We start from the raw sequence: 27935 nt of genomic DNA on the forward strand, positions 1-27935 counted from the left end.
GTCTGACCTTCTGTTGAAAACCAGAGCCTTATGCTGGGTTACCCAGGGCCCTGTCAATCAGAGTACTTCACCTCTTCTCTGGGGAACTTAGTCCAGTGCTTTACTGTTCTCATGGTGAAGAACTGTTCTATAGAGATGTAATTCCCCCTGAATCAACCTGAGGATGTTGCCTTTTGCCCTGTTACTGTTCATGCTCATGAAGACAACTATGTAAATCATCTTTACAGTTACCTTTCAGGCATACTGTGGTTAGATTCCCCTCCTAAGAACTTTCCCCTCCTCAGGTCAAACAAACACAGCTCCATCAGCATTTCTACATAGGTCAAGTTCCCCAACCCTCTAATCACCTTGGTGGTCCCTTCACTAAACCCCCTCAATTTTACCATGTCATATGTAATCATACCTGGCAGGTATGATGGAGACAAAACTAGAAGCAGCAGAAAGTTTCCACTCAAATGCTATTTTGCTTCTAGTTTGATTTAAAAAAAAACCCCAAAACAACAACAAAAAAACTGCCTCAAATGTACTTGCCACAGGTTACAAAAACTTTCTTTCAAAGAATGGGAACAACTCCCGTACAGCAATTATTCACTTGGTTTTAAATTTATATTTCTAAAGTACCTCCTATTTATCAACTTGTTTCAGAAAATAAACTCATGTCCTAAATAAATACTTCTTACTTACCCATGCCAAGAAACAGAACTCTTCAAAATCTACATAGCTTTTTTTCAATACAAACTGAGAAACAAACTCTTTTAAATGCTGAGCACAATTTTATTGCCTTTGCTGATTTTAAAACACATTTTCATTTGTACATGCTTTTATAATTCACTTCTTTTCTTACCTTCACACAAACTGTTGTGGATTTTTTTTTTGCATTTGATTATAAGAGCTAATATTCTAAAAGCATTTTTCTAACCTACTGTAAACTTCACACTTGAGTATGTGTGCTCTGAATACTGGAAGCAGTTTTTGTTTTTACATTGGATCATCTTGCTGAAGAGAACTCTAATAAATGTAACCAAAACATACTACGGCTTCCTTTCATAATATTCAGTTAACCAACAAAAATTTCTCCCAGTATCTAATTGCCTAAGAAATACAAACCTGTACTTTCATTTGCATTAGACAGAATTGACTGGATGGTTTAGCTATTCAGTGGCCTAATTTTAAAAAGTACTTTTTCCCTGGAATGTTTAGCACTGCCTCCTTCCCATAACACTCATTAACTTACTTTTTAGAGAACACTAACCAACAGAGAAATGTCACACAGCAAATCTCTGACCAACTCCTACAGCTGGTGTCCAAATTACTTTGATATTCACAAGACAAGCTAGAAGGTTTATCCTTGAGAGCAAATCATATTTTCATTCAATTTCTTTAATCCACAAACACTTAAGCCTCACACTCCTATCACATCCTAATGCACATCTGAAATGAAAGTAGTTCTGGGAAAGTAGTTCTCAGAAAAGTTAAATGTAAAATTAACACAGTTGTGAAGGCGATTGCTTACCTATTATTCCCTGTTAATAAACTTTTAAGCACATTAGATCTCTAAGAATATAAGCTGAGTAGTCTTTCAAAAATTGCCTTCTATGCATTAAAAAACAAAAAAATCTAACCCAAAAGTTAAGTTTCTTCATTAAATTAAAAGCACACAATACTTGGGAAAATTTCAGGAAGAGTGAGGAGGGGTAATATGGAGTGATACAGGAAAAAGAATCCAATATTAAGCCTGGAAAGTAAACATGTTATATACAGATAAATGAGCATGTTCATATGTGTGTATGTGTGTGCATTTTCGATTTTTTTGCAATAACTATTTACACTGGAATACATAATGCCATCTTTTCTACTGCAATGACAACTGGGTATTTTATCAATTTTTTTTAAAGATTGAGCAAAAAAAATCTGCTTTGCATTTTCCCTTTAGAACAGCAAAACCTTAGATCAGATATAAAAGACTGATTTTAAAAAGATGCAGGAGTGAAAAGTAACAAAACATACTATGCTCTCTAGTTCTGTATTCATATGTGTTTTAGAAATAGCACATAAATACAGGGTAATTTCCCCCATTTCTCTACCTGCTAAAGAAGCCAAACAAGTTGCGTTTGTAGGAGGATAAAAGACAATTAGAAATAAGATCCATGTAAATTATGACGCTATTAAACAGTAAAGATTGCTATTCAGGGGGCTAATATAGAAATCTTCATACTATTTTGTTTACACTGTTAACAAACATCAGATCAATCACAGGTCTGCTTTGGTAATACAATGTACATTTAAAGGCAGGGTACGAACTTGTACCCAAAGTTATCAAAATCATGACATGCCTTCTCAAAAATAGTGAAAAGAGTAGATTGTCTCCAATTCGGTTTTTACCAGGTTTACAGTTTTCAAAGTGTTTGGGTCACAACTGGTTCAAATTGTTAGTGTCAAAAACTATCTAGCTTATACTGTGATCTATATCCCAAACTATGGAAATTGAGATCTAAAAGCTACCACTGCCACTTCATTGATCCACTAACCCCCTGAAAAAACAAATCAAACAAAGAAAAACAAACCCAAACAAGCACTCAAACCAAAAAATACAGTACAACCCCCCAGAACTCTAACAGCCTCCTCACTGCCTCAAACTGCATAGAAGAAACAGGTCAGTGATCAAGAACTCATATCTAATCAATACCTGTTTTACTTTCAGATGGTAAATAGGCAAAGTGGCAGTGTGACACGTACCACCTAGCAAAATGAAGAACTGAAGCAGGAACAGATCAATCTACTTAACAACAGGAAACACACAGGCTAGCTATGAATCTTGCAAACTAACAAACTGTATCAGATGAATGTTTCAAGCCCTGGACTCCTGGTCTGGCAGTACTTTTGGTGTAGACACAAGCCATATTTGATCTTATTTTACTATCTCTAAAGGAAATCAAAGTGAACTGATACAGAGAAAACATTTTTTCTGCAACAGATGCCCAAGCCCTAATTGCCTTTTAATACCCACTAACCCTGGTAGAGGTGTTTGAAACTGACAACACAGGGCAAATAATTAAGTAGCTAAATCACTGACTTAGAAGAACCAGATAGAATATTAACAAAGCATGTTTTTGCAACCTACTAGCTCATGCAGTTTTACTGTGAACTGGAAATTGGATTTATATTCTCTGACCTCTACACTTCCTACCAATACCCTGCAATTCTCCAAATGATATGTATGTTAAACATTCATTCTCGTCATGTAACTATTGACATGTACTACCTTGGTGTACCTCAGAGAAACAGCATTAACTTTAAAATGGCTGAAAATTTGATATTGCTTCCTATGAACTACTCAACATTTCCCAGATTGTAAAAACGGAAAAGTCATAAAGAGACTGAAACAAGTTGATAATGTTTGATATTTTCTCTGCAGTTAGAATTATTAAGTCTTTTCAATATTAGAGAAACTGCTAAGGTTTCAATCATATTACTGTAGTGGAGTCTAACAGCAGTGATGAACATTTAAGCAAGCTGCCTTGATACTCAATGCCAAACCAAAGAAAACAGTGTCAAAATGGCTTAGATACCCCTACCTCCAAAACTTCACTGGAGAAATGACTGTTTTGACACAGCTATGACTTGGATAAAAAAACCATGACGAAAATCACAAGTTGTTAACTGGATACCTCATATCTGATCAATTTACAGACAAGTAGTGTATGATCCACAACATATTTATGCTTTCTGTCATTTGTTCTGAAAATATACTAAAAAAAAGCCAGATGCTCTCAAATTTCGTTCAGACTCCAGTATACTTTTTTTACATGCTCTTTCTATTCCAAACATTCAAGTGTAACATACACTTGCCATTGAAGAGCTTGTAGACATAAACACACCTGGGTGCAAGCTCACGGTTTTAGCTTGCTTCTGAGGAGAGAAAATAAAAGTGTTTAAAATACAGAGGGTCTTAATCACTAAGATAATTCAGGAACCCCAAATTCTTTTAATGAAACGTACTTATAACTAAACAGTAATAGCAAAAATAGTAATGAGCAGTAATAATATAAGAAACCTATTCTTAACTTGCCTTTGTCAATGATTATACCTTTTACCTGCTTACGGGCTTTCCACAACTAACAGAGCTCTGGGTAGCTAGAATATTTCAGCAAAAAGGTAAATTACCCCATGAAAATGGCATTTAATGAGTTTTCCATTACAGAACATATCAAACAGTTAAAGTAATCATTTCACTGTCAGAACACAGGAACTCTTCTTCCTTCCAACACTTGTGATGCATCACACTAAAAATATGCACAAAATTCCAAAATCTAAATAAACATAAAAATGTAGTTTTATAAAGCAAGTTGTGAGGACCCAACTACAGACGTAATTGGAAAAATCAAAAAAGTCAAACATGCTCAGATGTCTTTAAAAGTTACAGACATTTAGGAACATAACATTTTCCTAACTACATCTTCTGATACTCCTTCAAAGACAACAAAAACGTTGCTAGTGCAAGAGCTCCCACATATATATCTCTGAGCATCTATAACCTTACAGTACAGTAGTACTACCAGAACTCTCAGATATTACGTTTTATGCCGTAACATACTAAGGGCCTTTCTATACATTCAGAAAGATTACAGTGACCAAAACCTTTGGTAATTAATCCTTTGCTTAAAAATTAACATTTTAAAGAAACCCTACCACCCAATACAATTTATTATTCCAAAAAAACAGACAAAGCAAAAAAAAAATTATATTTAATCACAGTATCAAATTTTCCTTTCAGTTTATCAAGTAGGAAAAGGTAGGTGCTTCAGTGAAAGTGTCATTACAGGGAGAGCAGTCTCATCTTTAAAAAAACAGTATCACCACAGTACACGAGGGTGCACTGGAATCCATTTGGTACTTGTTATATAAAATGTTATACTCGACAAAACTGGGAGGGGGAAGCCAATTCTCAGTACCTAAGTCATCTTCATCTTTCATATAAATTTCACTACATGATCCACACTTTCTAACACCTCCTTGATCTGACTAATGCAGTTTGTTTCCCTCCTGGGAAGGCTCTGCGACCTTAGAAAGCACAAGCTGATTCAAACTGAGCTGGTTTCTCTGAAGAAGTCTGATGAGAAATCCCATATTCTAGGACTATGTCCTTCTACACCATGATATCCTACTGCAGTAATGAATCCACTGAACAACCGAGTTCCTTGTAATGGCAGAAATTGGGACACTGCACAGAATCCTGTCCCAGAACACAAATCTCACTGCCAGATGAAGTAAAAATGTCCCTTATCATTTTCACACTTAAAACTCCCCCACCTCTGTTTGTATACTATCCCTCCCCCATTTCCCCCTTCAAAACAAAGTCCAAAAAATCCCACAAGATGACAGAAAAGGTATTAGTGTTTTAAATCTGGGAATCAATCAGTAACAGTGAAAGTGACCACTAAGCACATTCTTTAAAAAAAACAAACCAAACCAAAACAAAACCCTCAAATCTTATAAACCCATTTGTTTGGCTTGCCAGCAGCTCAAAGACTGTCCCACTTGACAGCTAAATCCAACATGTTTTGCTTTGTTTGGTCATTCCACTGAGAAGAGACAGCAGTCAGCTAGTCATTGACAAGCAGTTCCCCACATCCTTTCCCCTACCAACACACAAATCAACTTTGCCACTGCAGGAGCCATCTTTTATCCACCCAGAAGCAAAGATATAAGAGGAAGATAAATGTGCTGCAACATGGCAAAAGCAGAGGATGGCCCACAGTTGAAAAACTGATGAACTTCAACAGCCCATTCACCTCTATCAGTTATGTCTAGTCTTGTGGATACAATCTCTAAGTGTTTGCTTTACTTTTATTAAATTGGTTTCTACTAGGGAAGAACAAAAGGAAGATATACATATTTAATACAAAACCCAACAAGTCCGATGAACAAACAGGACAAGTAATAATGTTTTAATGCCCTACAAAATTGGATTTTCCATTAAAATGCAACATAGCACATAACAGCCATGAACACCTAGAATTCACAGCACCAACCCAATAAATGGCAAGCAAACAGTTACTCATGGAAGTAGCAGAAGTCTCCTGGTCCTAAACTTTCCTGAAAGCCTGATGTGACAACAGCAACCTGTCATCTTTATTGAGGAAATATAACATCATTTGCCCTGCTGAAAATCATAATTTTTCTTAGGAAGGAAATACATCAGGGAAATGCAGCTGAGGCTATTTTTTTTTACAGTTACTGAGGAAAGATGTGAAATATTTAAGATAAGTTTCTACCATTTCATAAGTCAGTTTAAAAATCTCAAGTCTGTCTCTAAAACATTGTCTCCCAACCTTGAAATCAATATGAGCTCCAAACTGTAATACTTGCAGAGATGACATCCAAATAAGCTTTTGACTACACAGAACAAAGACATTTTCTATTTTTCAACTCTTGCAACAAAATATGTACCTGTAGAGCTGAAGCTATTGGAAATGGGTAGCGCTAGCAAAAAACTCCTCAAAAAGCACATTTTTAATACCTACATAGTAATTACTTAACTTTAGCCCTCATGTCACATTTTTCTGCTAGACTTTCGTAATTTGGAAAGCCAAAGATAACTGTCATTAGTGCAGGCTGAGACATACTTTAAGTTCTCTTAAAAAAATAAATTCTATTCTATTTAACACCTCATTGTGAATGTATAACTTAATTTCCCAAAAGACCAGTTAAGGAATAAACTGTGATTATTTTAAATTCAGCGTGCAGAAGGGAAAAAAACCCCACAACACCAAAACCCAAAAACAATCAGACAAGCATTCTTATATTTGCTCTTTGTTCCACCTCTTATTTTTACTAAAATCACCTGGTTTTAAATTTTTTGCTTTCTTTATTGCTAATTTATTCCTTATTTTAAACATATATACTCTACACATGCTAATTTTTACTGTTCCACATTTTGCTATTGTTTATATTTTAATCCAAATGGTTTTATGCTTTTTTATTAAAGAAAGACTCACAAAGGATTAAGATGGTTTCTTCAGAAAAAAAAAAAAATTATTTTTCCTTAAAGAGGAGATTTAATCAGAATAACATATTTTTCTTTCACAGTTTATCAAGCATTGGTGCCTCATTACAAAATGATGTAATTTCAGGTTAAAACAGCGTTAGAAATGTGACCAAATAAAGGACAATAATGAAACTGCTATAAAATAATAGGTATTCTTTAAGAGTATGCTTAAGATGGCTGTTTCTTCCCAGTTTCAAACAGAACAAGAACAAAGAAATGCCTCCCTGTTTACTCAGTGTAAGTGTATATGACCACTATGATTCTTTAGCTCCACAACAATATCAGCTGTTTTAACACTCCTTCACATCAAAAAATTATGTGCTTACATATTTATAAATTCTGACTTCTTTGAACAATTAGAAGTAACATTTAAACCGAATCCTTTGTTGAATTCTTCATCCCAAACAGTGCATCTAAAGCTGTAGCATTCACTAAGAATCTGGTGATTATGTCTTGCAGCAAAAGATTAGATGCTGATTGCCACTATGAGATTTACTGAAATACAACAATAAAAACAAAACCAGATAAAATTTGGTTTAAGGTAAAGTTAAGGCACAGTAAGGGCAAAAGCACTCCAAAGAACAATCTGCTTTGGCACTTCTTCCTAGGTTAGGAAATTCCTATTGAAAAAACTGAAAAGTAGCAACTAGAAAAGCATTGCAAGTTCAAAACTTGAGCATGGCTGCTACCTAAAAGACATGCCAAGTATGTTAACTATGATGTAGGTGTGCCTAACTCTCACTTTAGCTTATGGCTACCATAACAAACAGTATAAAGCTTTTAACTGTCTGGAGAGAGGGAGAGAGGGAGAGAGGGAGAGAGGGAGAGAGGGAGAGAGGGAGAGAGGGAGAGAGGGAGAGAGGGAGAGAGGGAGAGAGGGAGAGAGGGAGAGAGGGAGAGAGGGAGAGAGGGAGAGAGGGAGAGAGGGAGAGAGGGAGAGAGGGAGAGAGGGAGAGAGGGAGAGAGGGAGAGAGGGAGAGAGGGAGAGAGAGTTTTCCTCCCTTAGCTAGACTGAAGCATGGTATTTAGCTCCTTTGTGTGGTACTTAGATATCCCAATTCATGTCTGACACATCTCTCATTTGAGGACCTCTATCATCTCTTGCATTACCTCACCTCAATGATGAAATAATGAGAATAAAAAGAGAAAAATTAGTCAAGTTCTGTTTATATTTATTTGCCTCAGAAAAAAGTAGTGTCAATGAGGTGTTTGCACATAACAGACTACTTCCTTAAAAGAGCATTTCATGGAGTATTTTTAGATCAAATGAATTTTTCTGTAAAATTCACATACAGAAAATTTACTGTTTTGTGTCTTTTAATATGCAAGCCTAACATAAAACTAAAATATTAATGAGAAAAGTTGATTTTTATTGCCGTAAAATACTTAATTCTGGAAGAACATTGAGATTAGACATGTCCAGATCAAAGTAACTATAATGTGATAGGTAAGAAAAATTGCAGGCTGATTATGAAACACAGAGAACGAATTGTTAGTTTATTTACCTTTGCAATCCGTCTAAGCTAAAAAATTGCATTACTGAAGAGAAATTCACTTGCACAGCAAGAAAGCTCTTGAACCTAAGAATCCAAACTTTTTTTAAGTGCTCTAGGCAATTTTTATTAAGCTATAATTATTTCCTAAGTCTCTGAAAATGTTCTACTTTGCAAAGTTTAAGTGACTGGTAAATCAACATCCCACTTAAACCACTGTTGACACTTGTTGCAAAATTTCTTTTCCATAAGTTAAAAATCAAACACAAGCTGAGTTTTTCCACAGGAAGTAGTAGCACTGTGAGAAACCTTCTCCTTTCCTTTGGTGAAAGGCTTAAAATAATTTCACATGCATTAATTCTCTGGCCAAAAAATGTGCACAAATACTTCTACTAATAAACCTACAGTACTACAGTGTGCCTGTTCCCAAATGACTCAAGAGTCCCTCTTCAACTGATCTAAAGAGAAGAAAATAATCACTGTTCTCAGTAATTATTCAAAAACAAGTAAACTGAAAGACTGATTTAAATCTACAACAATTACATGCCAGATAATGAAAAGGCAAAAGCATACAATACCTAAGGAAGCTAAACACCTAAAGAGGATATTTTCTACCATCACTACAGTATTTAGTTCAGTATCTGAATAAAAGGAAAAAAGTGATAAACTTTTATCATCTTGAAAAAAGGTGAGGAACTTTTGTAGAACTGTCTCTATTTGCAGTGCTAAGAATAGTTTCTCTTGTAGTCCACCTTCACCTTTGAAGAAGTCTGCACCTTCTAGTAGTTTCATTTTTCACATTTTAATAATGAAGCAGAAGTAATATGGAAAGAGGAGGCTTCTTATTGTTCACAAGTAAAACAAAAACAGATAGCATGGATTAAGTAGTGACATAAAATATTTACGTGCACCAGGACTCCTTGTTACGTACTAGCACACAATTAAATAGCAGAATTCTCAAAATTTTCAGCTGCATGATACTCTCTTGTATATCTGCACTGCAGATTTTGCATCTACACTGGTGGAGCAATAAAGGAATACAAGAACTAGAACAGTGGAGACCTCAATCAAGATTCTGTTGGATAACATCACAAAACAAAGTACTTTGTATTTAAATAAGTATTTGAAAAATAACCAAACAAACCTACTGTAATGTACTTTGCACATAGTCTTTGTCCTTGTAGCTGTTCCAGAGAAAGAGATTTATAGGGGATTCACCCTCTGAAATCTAATGTACTCAGCAACTGCAGAACAAGAGCACCACTCAGTGGAACTATCAGAGAAAACAATACTGGTAAAGTCAGTGTTAAATATTCATAGCATAGCAATAAAAAAGGAGTTTCAGGTGATTCTACTAAGAAAAAAAATTTTCCCACTGTCACTAGTTGGAAAGTCATCCCTGCTTCTACCTAAGAGATGGAAAAATCCATAATTAACATATCTGCAGATGCTGATCCTGCCAGTATCATAGCACAATTCATGACTTTACTTTTCCAGGGTCCTGCTTTTCTAAATGGGAAATAGATTTATATTTGTCATAACAGAAATAAACAATGAGGAAGGCATTTAACAATTAAAAAAAACCCAAATACACCATACATGCACACTCTCTTTTCTAATTACACTAAATTTCTAGGACACAGATTAGTTCTTTGGGAAATGTGAAAATGTTCAGTACTCAAACACTACAAAATCTGTTCTGGTCAGAATAATGCATTACCTGGTAAATTAGTCTTCATTATATCAATGCCCACTTGAAGCTCAGGCTCAGCTGCAAGGACTGCATAATCTCCTTGATGAGAGATATTGAAGTTGTAATTCGAATTGATACTGACTACGGTATTGGCCAGGAAAGGTTTTCCTTTCGATGTCCTTTGCAAGTGTACTTCATTCCAAGGTATGCACATCTTTTCTGCAATTAATTTCCGCATCAGCAGGCGACCAGCCTATGAAATAAAATGGAAGTGATTCATACAGAACTATTATGCTATCTGCAAAATATCCCTGCTTGCTAGAAAACCACCTGCCTGAAAAATATGGCTTTATTATTGCTGATACAAAGTAAGAGCGTATTTTAGCTGAATAATTTAAATTTCCCCCTTTTATAAAAGCCTGTGTCTACAAAGCACGAGTTCACCAGACCTGAGTATCAAATACATTTATTATCACTATTAGCACAGAGGCAACATAAGACCCAAAAGCAGTCCCAGCCTAGAAGAATCACAAAAACAGTTCCTTTCCCTACCTTGTTTACTTGCTTAGGATACTTCACGGCACAATAAATATTTTTACACCACCCTGAAAGGTAACTGTCTCAAGCCTTCCTTGCAGTACAGTCACTCCATTACTTGGGCGCTAAATGAAATACTGAGCAGTTGAAAGTGATGGGTAACTTCTTACACACAAATTAGCAGGTCTGTATTACTAACACATCCTTATGCGAGATTTAAAATCTGAATCGTGTAGAATAGCTTTATTCTCTTACACACTACACTGCTGTCTTAGGTACAGTCTCTCAGGGTACGCTGATTTTGTCTCCTAACTTGACACCCCGACACAGAACTTATGAAGTCTTTCACAGTAACTACTGACAGCAGACTGCAAACATCTCTTTTTGCTCCGCGGCAAAGCAGAGCTGCATACTTTACGCATCAAGCTTTGTACTTTACGATGCATTACTTCCCCGAAATGCCCTTGTAGAGCACGTTTTCCTACGAGAAGTCAGACATCTGGGCAATGCCCAACCTGCAGAGAGACAGCCGCGTCCCCGTGCCCCCATGTACCAAGGCGGCTTTAGCATCGCGAGCAAAGACAAACTGGCCGATGCGGTCCTTCTCCTCGGGCTGCACCAGCTGCGCGGCCAGCAGCCACTCACGGCGTCGGGGGCGCCAGGCCCCGCAGGGGAAAGCCCAGCGCACGCTGCCCATGGCCCTTCACAGCCCCGGCGCACCCGGCCCCGCCACGACCCACCCCTCGAACTCGGCGGGAGCCTATCGGCGTGCGGGAGGGACGGAAGGCCCCGCCCCCGAGGCACCACGACCAGTCCGATGTCAGAGCACCCCATGAGTGACAGGGGAATGCGCCAGGTACCGGCCTATCAGGGGAAAGGCGGTGCCTGCGGCGGAGCTACACCCGTGGTGCCGTCAGGGAGGAACCAGCTCGCGGAGATGGGCGGGCTCTGCCCTGGATTGACGGCCGGCGGAGCCATTCCGAGCGCAAGGAGCGACAGAATGACACCAGAAGGCTCCAATCTGTTGGTGCGACTGCAGCGGAGGGTGGGCCAGAGCGGTCGGTGAGCTACGGATGTTGGCTGCAGGTGGGTGCGCGCTGCTCGGAGGGAGCGCTCAGGGGGGACTGGCGCTTGGCCGGCTACGGAGCGGTGGCAGTGCTGTAGGCCGCCAGACCCCGCGACTGGGCCCCGCGGTCGCGCTTTGAGAGCAAGGAAATCCTCTGCCCCATCCCGCGCCTCCTGCCAGAATTAGTCCTCCCTTAGAATGAACGGAGCCGCCGCGGGGCGCACGCGCGGGCGGCCTGGGCATGCGCAGTGGTGGCGCTGGCGGCACCGCCCTCCCCCTGCGGGCGGGGCGGGGGCCATGGCGGCCGGGGGTGAGGAGTTTGGGGGTGGCCGGTAACCCCGGCCGGGGCAGAAGGAGCGTAGTTGCCCTGTAGCTTCTGACTGCACCCGGCTTTGCGCGAGACAGGGACGCGTTTATGCCGTGGGGGCGGGGGACGTTGGTTCTTGATGGCACCGTGACCGGTCAATGGCAAGTGATGCCCCCGGTGTCCCATCGCTGCCATCGGCGCATCCGGCTGAGATGGTGCCATCAGCACATCCATCCTGCTGGAGAGCCGTCCCAGCCCCTGGCAGAGCGGTCGCACCGGGGTGGCCTCTGCCTGCCCTGGCCTCGCTGCCCAGAAAAGAGGAGCAGATTGTCCCCACAACAGGTGCAACGCGCTGCATCACCCTGGTTGGGTTCTGGCTTCAAAAGATCTGTCCGAACAAAAGCCTCTTCTATCCGGTGCTCGGTGAGAGCGCTAAGAGCTCTAATGGTTGTCAGAACTGGGTTCCCACGTGCTCTCAATTACAGGCCATCTGTAAATCCTCAGAAGGTAATAAATTCGTTTGCCCTTTGGTTCTGAAGTTGGACCATGGCTAAAAATTTAGGGCCTGTTTGAAAATTTATAACCCTTCTTCTTGCTGCTTGCCTTTAGAAATACTTAACGCTTCAACCGTTCTATACTGACCATGTACAAATGATGCAAAAGTATTGAAAATTATATTATTGCGGGTATTTCTTAGAATCCTTCTTTTATTGTTGCTGTTGTTTAGAATTCACAGCTCCCTGGTCATGGGGGAAAAGTGCTATTTCTACATGGGCCAGAAAGTCTTTTTGCCTAAAATACGTCATATTTATAACTGAGTATATGTTGCTCTTTGCAAAACATTTTAAACACAAAAGTAGCATTTGTGTAGAGCTATGTTTCATCAAGGAAACATATATGTTTCATCAAGGGTAATTATCATATTTCAAAATATTATTCCCATTTTTCGTCATGACTTCGTTAAGCAATTGATGGCATAATCTATAGTATCCAAAGACAGAGAAAAAGTTAAGTGACAGCAGAAAAGGATTTAACACTGTCAAGAAAAAAAATCTAGGAAAATGCTATTCACCAATATCAAACTGTAGCTTACATTTCAAGCATTGTGATTTCCTTTTCCGGAGCTTGCAGTTGTTATTTTTGCCAGAATTAGAAATGTAGCATGGCATTTTAATTCCAGGGTTTTTTTCTGAAAATTAAAATTACAGTTCTTGATCTTTTTTAGCTAAGAAAATAATTTGCAAAGGAACGTGATGACTTTGAGAAACTTAGCTTTAGGATAAAATCCAGTCAGTTTTAGTTCTTATAAGTGATTATTGCTTTATCTTAATGGATTCATGTGTTTGTGAGAGAAGATGCATTTAACGATCCCTGCCTGCAGAGTAGGAGTCTCCCACTTTTGGAATGCTTCCAGGGACCAGTGACATTTCATTTCTTCCTACTGGTATCGTGCTGGGGTTTTTTCCATGTTGGGTCTTTTTTCAATCACTTCTAAAGAACACAAAGCTTTAAAGTCTCTATGTCACCTTTCAGTCTGAGAATACTATCTCAATATGTATTATTGATAAATGCCACTTTTGTGGATTAAATGCCTCAGAATGTCACATGCATTTTTTTTGATTGTCTAAAAATGATTGACTGAATATTATTTTTCATTGAAGTTCAGTTATTTATGAAGAAGCTGTGAGTCTCAGTTGCATTGAAATTTCCAGACTAGAACCTGGAATTCTGTTAGTGTTTTCAATCTTAGACAGTTAGTGACAGTCAAAACATTAATACAATATAAAAGTACAGAACTTTTTACTCAGTATTTATAGTTTAGTTACATTTTAAACCACTCCTGTCTTTTTAGTCAGCAATTAGAATTGTCACCAACTCCTTCAGATATCTGTTCCACTCATACTCACCTTGGTGAATGTTAAATTAGATGTGTAGTGCAGAGCGATGTCTTTAAAACTCGTTAACAAATTATTAATTTATCCCCTTTTGAATGGATAAGGAGTGAAAATAGCAAATCATCTTAATGGATATGTAGTTGACTTAATAATATAATACTTATTTTTAATATTAGATTTTAAAATGCTGACCTTGGCCTTTTCAAAACATAAATTAATGTACAATTAAATTTTGTATGAAAAAAAATCTGAAACTTCTCTAGAGAAATGTATACAGTTTCTTCATCTTCATTGCTCTTCCTTCTTCATAGGTACATAAATCATGGTGTAAAATATCAGCTCTTAACTATTTTTTAAAATCCTGTTATCCAGTAAGACATACTATCCAAGTTGGGAGAAGGCCAAGTGACAAACGTAATGTTCCACTGAAGAACAATTTATTTCTCATACCTGCTAAGAAGTATTAAGAACTATTTTTTTTTAATTGTGAAAGGGTGTCGTAGCACATCTGCATTGTGCTGTCAGATGAAGCAGACGGATTGTTTTACAATTGTTTGTAAATACCAAAGTACCAAAAAAAGGTTGTTGAGTTTAGACTGTTATTGCCAGCTATGTTGGTAGAGCAGTATAGCTTTCTGAGTAGCTATACACCTCATGTAAGTTTGGTGTCCTTCATGCTGGAAACAGTGTCGAGCTTCAGTCCTGTTACAAGTGTTTGGATGTGTTTATTGTCAGGCAGGAACAGCCATAATGTGTTTTTTCTGATAAGGTGATGACTTAGCTATGTGTGATACTTATGTATACTCAATACTTTCATAAAACAACATCCCCTAGGCTTTTTAAAAGTCACACGTATTTGTACGTATATTTTTATCTTACTATTATAAAGTGATCAAGCAGTTTGGTCTAAGCCTTTTCTGGTGTCTTTCTGTACCCTTATCCAGGTGTTTGTGCTCCATTCTTATTACACACATTCTCCCTTTTTAATAAATTTTCCTTGGTTATTCACTAAGAATTAATTGTACATCTTCCACCATTCTCAACTTCATCAGCACATTTAAACTTCTGTAACCATTTTATCTATCAGCTGTAGCAGCTAAGGCTATTTTGATTGTTGGTTTAGCAAGATCTCAGCAGAAGCGTTTATGAATATATGGACATTATATGTTCTGATCAGACCATTTGCAAACAAAAGTTCATCTCTGCTCAAAGTCCGTTTCACAATTCTGTTTGTTTTGCTCTTTCAAATTGGGTGGAATGGATGTGAACACCATTTCTAGGAGGTGGATTGCAGTGATTATGATTTTAGTGTATGCTGTATGAGATATTCTGAAAAGGTCTGTCCTGGATGTTTTTGGTCTGCTATACGAATTTAACATGCTGTATTTGCAGTCTCTCAGTATAATCTAGGGTTAAACATATATCCAGGTTAAACTGATACTCAAAAGGGCACCTGGACTTGCCAAAGGTAAAGTATAAGCAAATAAATGACTCATTTCAATTTCTTCTACGTACAGAATTGTAAGAACATTTAAGAAGGATTGTTGATGGTGCCAACTAAAAGAAAATCATCAAAAATTTATGTCTTTAACTATCTTTGGAAAGGGATCATTAGCACTGGTGAAGTAAAACAATTCCTCTAGAAAATCAGTGAGTGATTTTGGCAGCTGTTCACGTGGTGTTGACATCAGTTAAACATCTTCTTGTAGCTTTTTACCAATAGCTTAGATACGACTAAGAGGAATGTGTGTATATCTCATATCACGACTATGGACTTATCAGAGTTCTCAGTGTGGTTACCTGGCATCTGTGACAACGAGCTCATTGTGTCCCAGACTCCTCTGTCCCTTATCGTCTTGGGAAGAGGACAGTGTTAAATCGGGCAAGGAGTTGGAACTAGATATCTTTAAGGTCCCTTCCAACCCAAACCATTTTATGATTCTAAAACAGAGGAGTCTTGTAAACAGCAGAACTAACGAGGTTTGGGTCCTTATAGTGGATTCTGTGACAGACTGTAAGAGTACTCTTCCCTTAGAGCTCCCAGGTGGTCCCTGATTTCATCCACCATAATGAACAAAATGAGCTTACTGTTCGTAATGCTGCTCTGTGGCCACACATAGGCTGGCCGCTGCTTGCTACTTGGCTTTCAGGCATGCAGAATGCCCTGCCCCTCAACTGGAGATCTGCACAGATAGCTCTGAGAGGTACATATATGTCCCCCAATCGTGTATTATATGGGGTTGACCTTAATAACTGTGAAGTTTTTATGGCATTTCACTGTAATGGTCAACTAGCCCCTTGTTTGAGATGGCTTTCAAGCAAAAAAAAACCTTAGGGCAAGTGTATTAACTTTAAGGGAGTTTAGCTTTGGAATTGTTCTGGATTCTCTTTGGGGTTTCTTTGTTTTAGAAAACCAGGCTAATAGCTAATGGGGCATTTGTGAGTGTAAGATGTGTAAACATCCAGGATGTGAGCAGGGGAGCTTTGTCAAGTGGTGTGTGATTGGGTCACGTACAGCAGTGCTCAGGGTTCCATGTGTCATGTTACAGGAGATGCTAGAAGGATGGTTGCTCTACAGCACAGCCATATGCTAAGAAACAAAAGTAGGAGTTCCCAACTCTAATGGACCACCTACTGGAGTTTGGTTTGTGGTAATCCATATAAAGACAGGCTTTGAAATTGGAATCCTGTGGAGTTAATAGAGCAAATAAAAGGAGGCTTGTAGCCCAACTTTCCTGAGCTACAGACCTATGCAACATATGTCTGCACCCTCTATGTTTTCTACCCTTTTGTCAGTAACTTGATTAAATATTTATTAAAAAACTTCTACTGATTAATTCATATAGCTTTGTAGAAGAAAGTATGAAATAATTATAAATGCTAGTTGGCCTCATTTAACATACCAAGTTTTAGCTGAATTGTTAAGATAGTTTGAAGGGCTCTAAAATCATTAACAGATTCAGTAGAGTGGTAAATTAGTACCAAAATTATCATATAAATCAGGAATTGGCTACACAAAAGATGAGAATTGAATTTTTTTAATATGTATTTTCTTAATGGAGGCAAGGGTGAATTAGGCTAAGTCATAGCACGATATTCATTACTCCATTACTTAATAGTGGACAAAAATATTAAAGATACACTGCTGAATTTTGCTTTTAATAAAACAATGAGACACTGCTATTAGAGATTAGAATTAGGATGCACTAGATGTCCTGCAAACTGGAGTAGTGAGACAATGATGAGATCTTAACCATAATATTGTACAACAAATCTGATATCAGTGAAGAAAATTTAAGATCAAACTGGAGTGGATGAAGAGAAAACTGCAAGAAATAGGAAGGAAAAACAAAAATTCAGTCTTATAAGTGGACCTTGGAAAATTTGACAATTATTCACTCTAATGAAAGTTGAGAGAAGATATCAATGCTCTTGATAATTAAAAGAGTGAAGAAATATACAACAGAAAATTAAGTCAAATTACAATTTAACAGAAGAACAAATATATGTAAGCATTAATAAATTGATTGTGTAATTAAGAAGTTTTTAGTCTCGACACCAGTGTACTGGGATAGTCTTTTTTGTGGTAATAGTGTGGTAAAAGAAAACTTTCTGGAACTTAGACTGCTTTTATGAAAGTGATTATATGATGTTTTTTTGCCTAAAATAGCAGAGATGGACTTGATGACAGTAGATGTTGCTGTGTTCATTATACAAAGATAAATATTACTGAAATTGGTAATTTTACCTACTGAAAAAAAAGTTGTAGGTTGAAGCTTGTCATAGAAATTACATAAAAAAGGAGAAAGATGCCTACTATCTATTTTCAGTTCCAGAACTTTGTGAAAAGGTTTTGTTTAGAAGAAATGTTACTTCATGATTTATTGAAGTTGGGGTTTATGAGGCCATACATTATCAGAATAAATGGTGGTCTTGTTCTTCTGTATTTTCCTAGTTCCTCAGGCTTAGAATGGAAAGAGTGAATACGTGAGATTGTCTGGCCATGGGAAGGAGAAGATGCCTGCTGCACGGGTGCCAGTGCTGGCAGCAAGATCACTGGATCTCTTCTATTCCAGGAGACATGGAGGTCTATTTGTGGTTGGAGCTACCTGACTAGATAAAGTATAGATCAGTCTGCTGTGAAAGTATCTCCCATGAGGAAGACTGCCTGATGCTTTAGTTTGCTCTGAATGTATCATGTTATCACATAAGCCTTTTCATGAAATTAAAAACCAAACCCGGTATTTTTATGGGTTCTGAGCTTGGCTTGGAATTTTTTTATCCCCTTGTCAATTCAGGTGGGCCATTATCTGTTGCTAATTTTAATTGGAACTGTGGAAGTAAAATCCTGGAATAAAACTTGCAATGCTTCTTTAAGCTTTAGAATAGGCAGCCTTGGCTCAGATTTGCAGTAAGGGCAGTTTATGCATCTGCAGCGTATAAATAGCTCTTAAATATGTGTAAATAAAACATACTCATGTTTAAAGCTTCTTTATGTTGACAAAGTGGAGTGAAATATTTTCACTGTAAAAAACAGTTAAAGCCAACTTACCATAGAAAAAGTACACTTCAGGATGGGGATTTTCACCAGAACCAAAACATGGCTGCTGAAAGGGAGACTGCACTGTCTTAAGTTTAAATGGGTTCTGAAGCCAGTTAATTTACACCACTGTAAATGAAGTGGGCAAACATACAGCTGCCTAGCAAGACCAGAGCTCCAAGACAAAATCAGTTTCAGTTGACTAAACACTCAAAGATGTACTGTCACCAAACTGTCTCTAAGTGACCTTATTTGGTAAGCCCCAGCAATCCTGTGATTCGGCCAGGCTGTTGGTGTTCGTTTGTATTCTGTTATTTCAGTCCGGAGTGCCTCACGGGAATTCACTTAGGAAGCAGTCTAGTAGCCTGTATCTCCCTTCCACTGCAAGCTGTAGAAAGATGAGCCTTTTGGAATCTAAAATATGCAAGAAAGTTTTCTTTTCCGACTTCATTGTACATTAAATTGTAAGAGTTTGGGGTTTTTTGAGGGTAAGCCTAGGAATAGTCTTTCTCTTAAATGCCCATTAAAAATTTTATCACAGTCCTTGATGTGCTTCCTGTGGACTTTACTGGAAAAATTCCTACAGGTGGGTATTATTTGTAGAGTTGTTCCTTGATAAGTGGCAGATATTTTACTTTTCAAAATATGCTGTGTGTATATATTTTACAAAGGAGTATTGTGTAAAAGTCACTTATAACACAAATTTCTAACTGTGCATAGGACTTACAAACTAAATTCAACATTGGGAACTTTTTTGTTTATTTTATGGTCTATTGATTTTGCTTGTTTTTTTTTTAATAATAAGACTGTAGAATCAATTACTTGTTTTTCATTTCAGGAATAGATTGAAGAAAACATGGCCAATCAACGGGATTACATTAGCAGACCTATTTGCAATGGGATTTCTGTTCCTGAAAATAAAATCAATTCCTTAGTGGCTGAAGGTCATGGACAACAGATTCTAAAAGTACTACAAAAGTTCAGAGAACAAAATATATTTTTTGATTTTAAAATTGTCGTGAAAGATGAAATAATTCCCTGTCATCGTTGTGTACTGGCAGCATGCAGTGATTTTTTCAGGTAAACCCAAATTTGGCATGAGTTTGCAGGAAATAGATTCTAAGTTCTGTGGAGGGAGAGGAAAGAAATATAATTCCCCCCCCCCCAAAAAATCACAACTTACATACGTGTGCAGAGTTTTGAGCAAAGCATTCAAACATCATTTTAAGGATACACCAGGTGCATCTGTTTGTATTTCCAAAGTGCCATGAGGACTCTGTGAATTCAGACAGCAGTCCCTACTCTGAAATACAAGCTTCATACCATAAGTGTGTGGTTCTGCTCTTGGGTAGAACTGACACAAGTTATGTATATTTAAGAGTTACGTGTTGTCTGTATCAGTACTTAAAGGTCTGCAAGGATATTGTTTGACTTTGTACTGAACAGTCTATGTACTTTGACACATATATAGTGAAACATAACACGTTGGTTATAAATACATCCATTGAGCAATTGTGGATGAATTGTACACGGTTTTGGAATGAGACTGCATTTTATTTGTCTAAGATGAATGGTTGGTCTATAGATTGTCTTCAATTAAGACAGATGTATTTAAACAGATGTACTTTTTCTAAACTACAGATTTCAGCCTTTCAGCATGAAATGTATCTGTGATCTTCCTTCTGGTGCTTAAAGCTATATGTTCTCAAGGAACAGCTAGATCATTCACATACAGAATATTAATTTATGAAGAACCTTGCTAGCCTTTTTATAAGTGAGTCTCAAACTTGCGATTCCACACTGAAAGTCTGTTTCTGAATACAGTGTTAAATAAAACAAAGCTAATACTCTAACAATGAAAAAATGGGCTCCTGGAAATGAGTTAATGACCTCAATTCAGTTGCCCATACATAGGTGACAAGTGTTATTTTCAAATGTCCTGGAATATCCCATGTTCTATGGGAGTCTGCCATATCTGACAGAAGATAGCTAGACATATGCTTAGAATTATTGGAAAAAAAAGGAGAAATCAGATGAAATGAGCAATTTCTCCCCTGTAGCAGCACATTTTGTTTTCCTCTGACACAAAGAACTACTTGCATTTATTTCTTCACTGCTTGCCAGCACAAAGATGCTCTGGTAGAAAGAAATATTAGGTTGAAATAGCTTCCAGTGGTAATTTTTAGAACTGAACTTATGCACATGGTAACGTATGTGTCCTTTTCACTACCTACAGGCTCTTCAGATGAAAATTTGCTAGGAAAGATCTCTCCCTACTGCAAAGAGTTGATAATAGCAGCTATCAGATTCATAAGTCATCCTTGATTGCAAGGCCCATTTTTTAACTTCAAGGAGGAAAAAGTACTTAAGTCCACTAGATATGTTTTAAAACAGAACACCTTTTGTCTTCCTTGGCCTTTGGACTTCTCCTAATTTTTGGTTCCTTGTGTAAACCCAAGATTCAGCAATATTTTGATCCTTACTTGTTACCTGTCAGTCGAGGCCTTTGCCTATATTGCTCTCCTACTGGTATTGTTCCATTGCTATTTTACTGTGTAATTAGAGATTTCTATCATAGCTCTTGGGTTAATGAGGAAAGGATTCTAAGTGTCATCATTTAGTATGCAAAAAGGTCTTTGGGACATGGGTGTCTCACTGTAATTTTATGTTCTTGCTCAGGAAGTCAAACATCTTCCTGCTTTACCAGACGTTTACTTCCCAAAGAAGATGCTATACACAGTTTGGGGTTTTTTCTCTTTGGTTTCAGAAAAGGATGCAAAAATCCCATACCATAGAGATACTTGTATAACTGAACTATAATACTTTCTTTTTAACATGAAGTATCCATGATATGTTAATAATCCAGATTCTATACTTAGCATCTGGTTATTTATTTGAATCTTCCTCCACTATCATCTTTTGTCAAATTCAGAAGCCCTGATGCTTAGGGTAGGGCAAGGGATATTGCAGCACTATTCTGTTGTCAGCACTTTCCCGCTTGAAAAACTTTAGTTAATTTATCTTGCCACGTTAGATTGTGTGAAATAGTTAAATGTTATTACATATTTAGAATAAAATAGTTAAAGTTGTAATAAAATTTCCACAGACGTACTTATCAATAATTCATTCCACAATTTCAATTGTCATTGTATTCAGTCACAATCTACTTTCTGCACAGTTTCATTGTGTCATGCAATCCTATGTCAAAACCTCTCTCTGTTAACTCTAAAGCAAGAATTAAGTTTCCTCATGTTTTTTCTCCTTATTCACCCCTCATATACTTTTTATTTCCAAGGAATGCGCCCATCATCCATCCTGCCATTTGCTCAGGCTGCAATTTGGAAGGCTTTTTTTCACTTAATTTTATGTATTCAACCACAGTGCATGACCTAAATCATGGGCCTTTTTTTACTCTGTATTTTTTAAATTAGCCTTTTCTTTCCTAAGCTGTTGAAACTGATGCTATCCTGAACAATTTCACATTTTCTCTCACACTAAGAGCTGCAGACTTCATTGCTCTCTGTGAAAATCCATACAAAATGCAGGTGCAGCTATCATTTTTTTAAGCCACCACTTTGAATATGTTCTTATCACCACTCCTTTTCTCTTCAAACATACCAAGTAAATGCATTGTTCTTTCTTACAAGAACTTCCATACTTCAGACGTATTTTAGATCAGCCCACCTTATTATACTCCTCTGCTGCTTGCTAAGTCTTTAATTCGTGTGTATATCTTCTATATTTTATTTGCAGAGCCATGTTTGAAGTTAATATGAAAGAACGAGATGATGGCAATGTTACTATTAGTAATCTATCACCTAAGGCAGTGAAAGCTTTTCTTGATTACGCTTACACAGGAAAAACAGAGATAACAAATGATAATGTGGAAATGCTCTTCCAACTGTCATCATTTCTTCAAGTTTCACTCCTTTCCAAAGCTTGCAGTGACTTTCTAATAAAAAGTATTGATCTTGTGAATTGCCTACAGTTGCTTTCTCTATCAGAAAGTTATGGGTCCATCCGCTTGTTTGATCATGCGCTAGATTTTGTACAGCACCACTTTTCATTGCTGCTCAGGTCAAGTGATTTTTTGGAGATGAATTTTGAAATATTACAAAAATGTCTTGAGGCTGATGAGCTAAATGTCCCTGAGGAAGAATCAGTGTTGAAAGCTGTCCTCCAGTGGACCAAACACAACTTAGAAACACGGCAGAAATACCTGCCTAATTTAATTAAAAAAGTGAGACTACACCAGTTACCTGAAAAGACTTTGCAGGACTTTCTGCATTCTGAAGAACACTTACTTAAGAGTGCTAATTGCTCAGTAATAATCAGTGATGCAGTTAAAAGTGTGCAAAACTTCAGTGGACTGTTTCCAGATGCACGTCCTTCAACAACAGAAAAATATATATTTGTTCATAAAACTGATGAAGATGGAGAAAACAGACATACATTCTGCTACAACATCAAAACAGATAAATGGAAGGAACTACCACATACACACATGATTGATCTGCCAGGGTCAAGTTTATCTAGCTATGGAGAAAAAATATTTATAACTGGAGGATGCAAGGGGAATTGTTACAGGACCGTCAGGCTTCATATTGCTGAACCGTTTCATGATGCCACTGACCAAACCTGGTGCTACTGCCCAGTCAGCAATGAATTCTCCATAGTGTCAGCTATGAAAAAACCAAGGACAATGCACACATCTGTTGTAACCTTAAATCAGCTCTTTGTAATAGGTGGAAAGACCAGAGGAGCTCAAGAAACTCGAAGTCTTTTGGATGTGGAATCCTATAATCCTCTTTCCAAAGACTGGAAATCTGTAAGTCAATTACCAAGAGGTATCTACTATCCAGAAGCAAGTGCATGTCAGAACATAATTTATGTCCTTGGCTCAGAAGTAGAGATTACTGATGCCTTTAATCCATCTCTTGACTGTTTCTTTAAGTATAATGCCATGACTGATCAGTGGTCTGAGCTTGTAGCAGAATTTGGGCAGTTTTTCCATGCAACTCTAATCAAAGCTGTTCCAGTGAACTGCACATTGTACATATGTGATCTCTCCACTTACAAGGTCTACAGTTTTTGCCCAGAAACCTGTGTTTGGAAAGGGGAAGGATCTTTTGAATGCGCTGGCTTTAATGCAGGGGCAGTTGGGACAGAAGACAAAATTTATATACTAGGTGGTGATTATGCTCCAGAAGAAATCACAGATGAAGTCCAAGTCTACCATAGTAGTAGGTCTGAGTGGGAAGAAGTTTCACCAATGCCAAGAGCCTTAACTGAGTTTTACTGTCAGGTCATTCAGTTTAATAAATATAGGGACCCCTGGTCACCTGTACTGACAATTTGCTCTGGAGAATTTTGAAACTCCTGAATCAACAGAATCTATTTAAATGCACAAGTTTTAGATCAGATTTTTAAGTATTCATTTACAGATGGAGAAATATGTACCTGTTTGTTTAAATCTTCAGTTTAAATTGTATGTTGTAGGATTGCTTTTGGAAGAGTCCATTAACATGTCATTCATGCTAGTTATTACATACAAAGTATTAATTTTGTATACAACTCTTCTCTGTAATTAATAATTTTGAAAATTATGTTACTTTTCAAAAAAGAATAGTCATGACGAATTCATTGTGTAATATGTGCCATTATTTCTATAATATTCACAGTTGTCCCAGTAGACAAATTGCTAAATGAGAAAATTGACTGTGATACTGTTTCCCCTATGTAACTTAAGTTTAAAAAAAAATCTACATTAGTTGTTGTTTTATTTAGATTTTTTATATTCATAAAACTGTAAGAGGAATTAATTGTCAACTTTATCTTATCAGAATGACCTTAGCAAGGGCAAGAGCCAAAGTGACCTTCACAGCATTAAAACCAGGTATCTAACTTGAAGAGACTGATAATTGCTATCATCTTACTTCAGCTCTTCAGTTTTACCCGTTTTTCTCCATCCTTGTGCCTTAGTAGTAGCTCTGTTTTCTGTTTCCATCCCGTTACCTGTAGCAAGATAAACTTCAATAACATACTGCAGAGTGGGCAAGATTTCTACAGGATGGATGGTTCATGTGATATCTTTGTTTCGGTCATGTTGTTAACTAAAGAAAAAACCCTTCAGGATGTTTTCTAACAGAAGTCTTCCAGCTCTGAAGTCTCCAATGCTACCTACCAAGCAGTCACCAGGCTGCTTATAGCAGCAAGCTGTAAAATAAATTGCAGTTGTTGCTTTGGTTAACTATGGGAGAAGTTTGTATCTTGTCATACATCAAATACAAAGTTACAAAACTACACCTGTATTAAAAGTCAAAGTAAATAGTATTTCTGAGGTGAAAGATCTTCTGGAGTGGTTTAAATGAATTAAAACACTTGTACTTCATGGTCATTTTAAGTGTTAAAATATTACACAGTAAACACTACATAATATATTGCCTGATAAACTTTCAGTAGTCATCTATTATAATGTTAAAATTGTAATGGACTTTTAGTATTAATATTAATCTAGGCATACATCGTGAAGTAAATTTGATCTCATGCTTACAAAGGGGGCCCTCTTTCTGACAGGAGAACAGTGAAATTAGCTAGCTTTCATAAATTCATTTGTAATCTTCTACAGCCTGAGAATTTTCTTTTTGTACTAGGTACTCAAATAAGACACTGAGAGCCCTTATGTTCCTTATAAATATCATGTAAGCAGTAAGGTTATCCTATGCCAGACAGAATGGTTTTAAACATCTAAGCATACCTTTTCCAAGCAGTTTAAAAATTAATAAAGTTTAGTGAGGCATCTGAAACATCTTTCATGACTTGAGACGACTGTGCCAAGTTCATTATCACATCACTACTGCATGTACTTTTTGCAAAACTCAAGCTCAATATTAATGCTTAAAGCTTAATATTGCCTAGAACATACTTCTGTTTTAAACAGTAAACAATGGAATTCTGGGATTAATTCTATAATTTGTTATCAGATACCTTTATAAATTTACATAACGTTCATTATAACTGTTTTCATAAGTACATAAATTAAAATTATTCCGATTTGGGGAACATAATAATAGAGAAGAACCCTTCCACTCAATAATTCATTTGTATTAAGATGTGTGTCAGTTCTGTAGAAGTAAATAGCTGCTTGTTACAATATTTCAGGCAACTTCCACATTTATTTTGCTTTTTTGCATAGTGAATCTCCAAATCATATTGTAACTACAATTAGCTAGGTAACCTCTACAATCATCTTATGGAAATGTAAATATTTTTATATTGGAACACAACTTTTTATTAGTACAAAGCAAATGTATTGAGTAGTATTGAGTAGAGAGAGGAAGAATACTATTCCTGCTTACTGAAACTCTAGGAGAAAAATAAGACACACAGGAGAAGAGTAGTGTTAGTATTAATAAAAGCTACTCAGCATAGCTTAGAGACTTCATTGACCATTAATTATTGCAGCTTGTCACATCAGAATATAAGGCCCAGTTCTCTTTTGCTTGTTTATTTGTGTTGGTTTTATACCTGAGTATTGTGAGAATGGAGTTTATGCAATGACAGAAGTAACATACTATACCCATAGTACAGGGGTATAAATAGCTATGCAAATTGGAAGAGACTAGACAATTGCAAGGGTTTTTTAATTGCCACTGTCATGACCAAATTGCTGGATCACATAAACAGCGAGTGAGTCAGTCAGTAATTCAGGTGATACTCTTTCCCCTAAGTTTTTTGTTACAGCAGCTTTTTTTGGCAGTCTTCCATCCAGCTACTTGCTCTATATATAATACTCTAGCATAGGACATCAGACAGAGCAATGACATATGATATAAATTAGTGTGGATAGTGAAAACTGAATGAAGCTTAATTTGGAAAATAGACATGCTTCTTTAATATTCTACGCTACACTTGCACAGGAACTAATGTCAGTTCCCAGTTTGACAGATCATTCATGGATTTCACATGATGTGGAGTTGAGCTTTTTTACTCAGTGATCAGGAAATAGTGTAGTAGTGTCAATTACTTTGTAGCATTGCTTACAGAAAAGTTACTGTGAAATAAGACTGATTTTCTTCAGTTAGGCAGGGAAGCCTGTATTACAGATCTCACAAAAGGAAAGAAGGTCATTTGCTACAATTCCGCAGACAAAGTATTAAATCTGGTAGCAGAATGGAATGCAGAAGAAGCTGTGTTAGAAAGTTATGGTTAAAAATAAGGCTTTCTGATAGAATTAAAAGCCTATATTCCAAACCCTGTGATTGATTGCTAAAGATGTAAGAAATCTCAATGAACTCAGCTACACTGACTAATATGGATTATTTGCATGAATAACTGCTGTAGGTCTGGATCAAATAGATTTTTCATTCTACTTTACACAGCTGTTATGCAATTTAAAAAAGGTCAGAAAGTCAGTACAGAGCGAGTTTTTCTATATCTTTTCTGACTTTTCAAAGCTCACAGTACTTTATGAAAAAGTACCTTCCTTAAAAAATAGTTGATGACTAATGATTACCAGTGTTCTCACTGAAATAGAGTAAGATGTTTAAAACAAATTGCATGTAAAGTTATAATTACTATTTGCACTTAAACGATGTAACCAAAACATTTCTAATAGTATTCTATTTTATGTCACAGAACACGTTATAGGCATGACCAGTATAATATACATGGAGATAATATATATTATATGTGGGATTTTAATATCCAGTGATGATTATATTGGATAATCTTAATTTTTAAAGAATGCTATCAAAACATTTAGCACTTTGATAATGTTATCACACTGGTTTAATTGTTAAAATAAATATCAGTTATTCAGATGTTGATTATGTTTGCACAGACCTGATGATTATTATTTATTTACTAATTTTTGGTTTTCTATATTCAAAATACATTTTTAGTAAGTCAGTTTATTCTTGTTAAAAATTTATTATATGCACTAAATGGAGTAGATTTAACAGGTCAGATTTATTTATGGTATTACTCCATGAAGAAAGCTGTTTACCTCCTCTGGTTAGTATTAGGTAGTAGGCAAAGTATAGGCTGTAGAACATGCTGACTGCAATTTGTAATGTGGAGTATAATTGTAGATGTTTCTGTTTGTAGGTGACCAACAGGAGGCAGCATAAGATCTATTTTAATTAAAACAGCCTGTAAACAAGGGTATATTTCACATTATTTATAGTTGACCACTATGCTCAATTTACTTTTTTTTCCTTCTAACATCCAATAAAGCATAGAGATCACTAACATTTTGCTGCTGCCTGGGCTCTGCTGATATGTGGAAAGTATGATACTACATGTTTGCCAAGATGTTTGTTCTTTTGTGAATAAAAGCACTGAGCAACCAAATC

The 27935-nt window shown here is 36.9% G+C and overlaps 2 protein-coding genes across 14 annotated transcripts in view; one reads left to right on the top strand and one right to left on the bottom strand.

The window, feature by feature from the left end:
- Positions 1-11499, bottom strand: part of AASDHPPT (aminoadipate-semialdehyde dehydrogenase-phosphopantetheinyl transferase) — a 28996-nt gene extending 17497 nt beyond the window's left edge. For all 5 annotated transcript variants that reach the window (XR_004355174.1, XM_032678648.1, XM_032678651.1 and 2 more), the window contains exons 1-2: positions 11325-11499; positions 10262-10487 (exon numbers count right to left, since the gene is read on the bottom strand). Coding sequence is in view for 4 of the 5 variants with exons in the window: in XM_032678648.1 (XP_032534539.1) it covers positions 10262-10487; positions 11325-11468 (370 nt within the window). In the remaining variant the exon portion in view is untranslated. The remainder of the gene's footprint in view (positions 1-10261; positions 10488-11324) is intronic.
- Positions 11500-11526: 27 nt separating this feature from the next.
- KBTBD3 (kelch repeat and BTB domain containing 3) lies at positions 11527-27933 on the top strand. Of its 9 annotated transcripts, none has more exons than XM_032678644.1 (5): positions 11529-11857; positions 17995-18126; positions 18900-19165; positions 19418-19659; positions 22333-25349. In XM_032678644.1, exons 4-5 carry the CDS (start codon positions 19436-19438, stop codon positions 23951-23953), a joined length of 1845 nt encoding a protein of 614 aa, XP_032534535.1. In that variant the 5' UTR covers positions 11529-11857; positions 17995-18126; positions 18900-19165; positions 19418-19435; the 3' UTR covers positions 23954-25349. The 9 variants fall into 9 exon arrangements, with proteins under 9 accessions (XP_032534538.1, XP_032534535.1, XP_032534530.1 ...); XM_032678640.1 differs by lacking the exon at positions 11529-11857 and adding exons at positions 11908-12651; positions 15557-15689 and having other exon boundaries at positions 17995-19165; XM_032678639.1 differs by having other exon boundaries at positions 17995-19165.
- The last annotated feature ends 2 nt before the right edge of the window (positions 27934-27935 follow it).

This window comes from Chiroxiphia lanceolata, chromosome 2 (assembly GCF_009829145.1).
Source record: "Chiroxiphia lanceolata isolate bChiLan1 chromosome 2, bChiLan1.pri, whole genome shotgun sequence".
In the NCBI taxonomy this organism is placed as follows: Eukaryota; Metazoa; Chordata; class Aves; order Passeriformes; family Pipridae; genus Chiroxiphia; species Chiroxiphia lanceolata.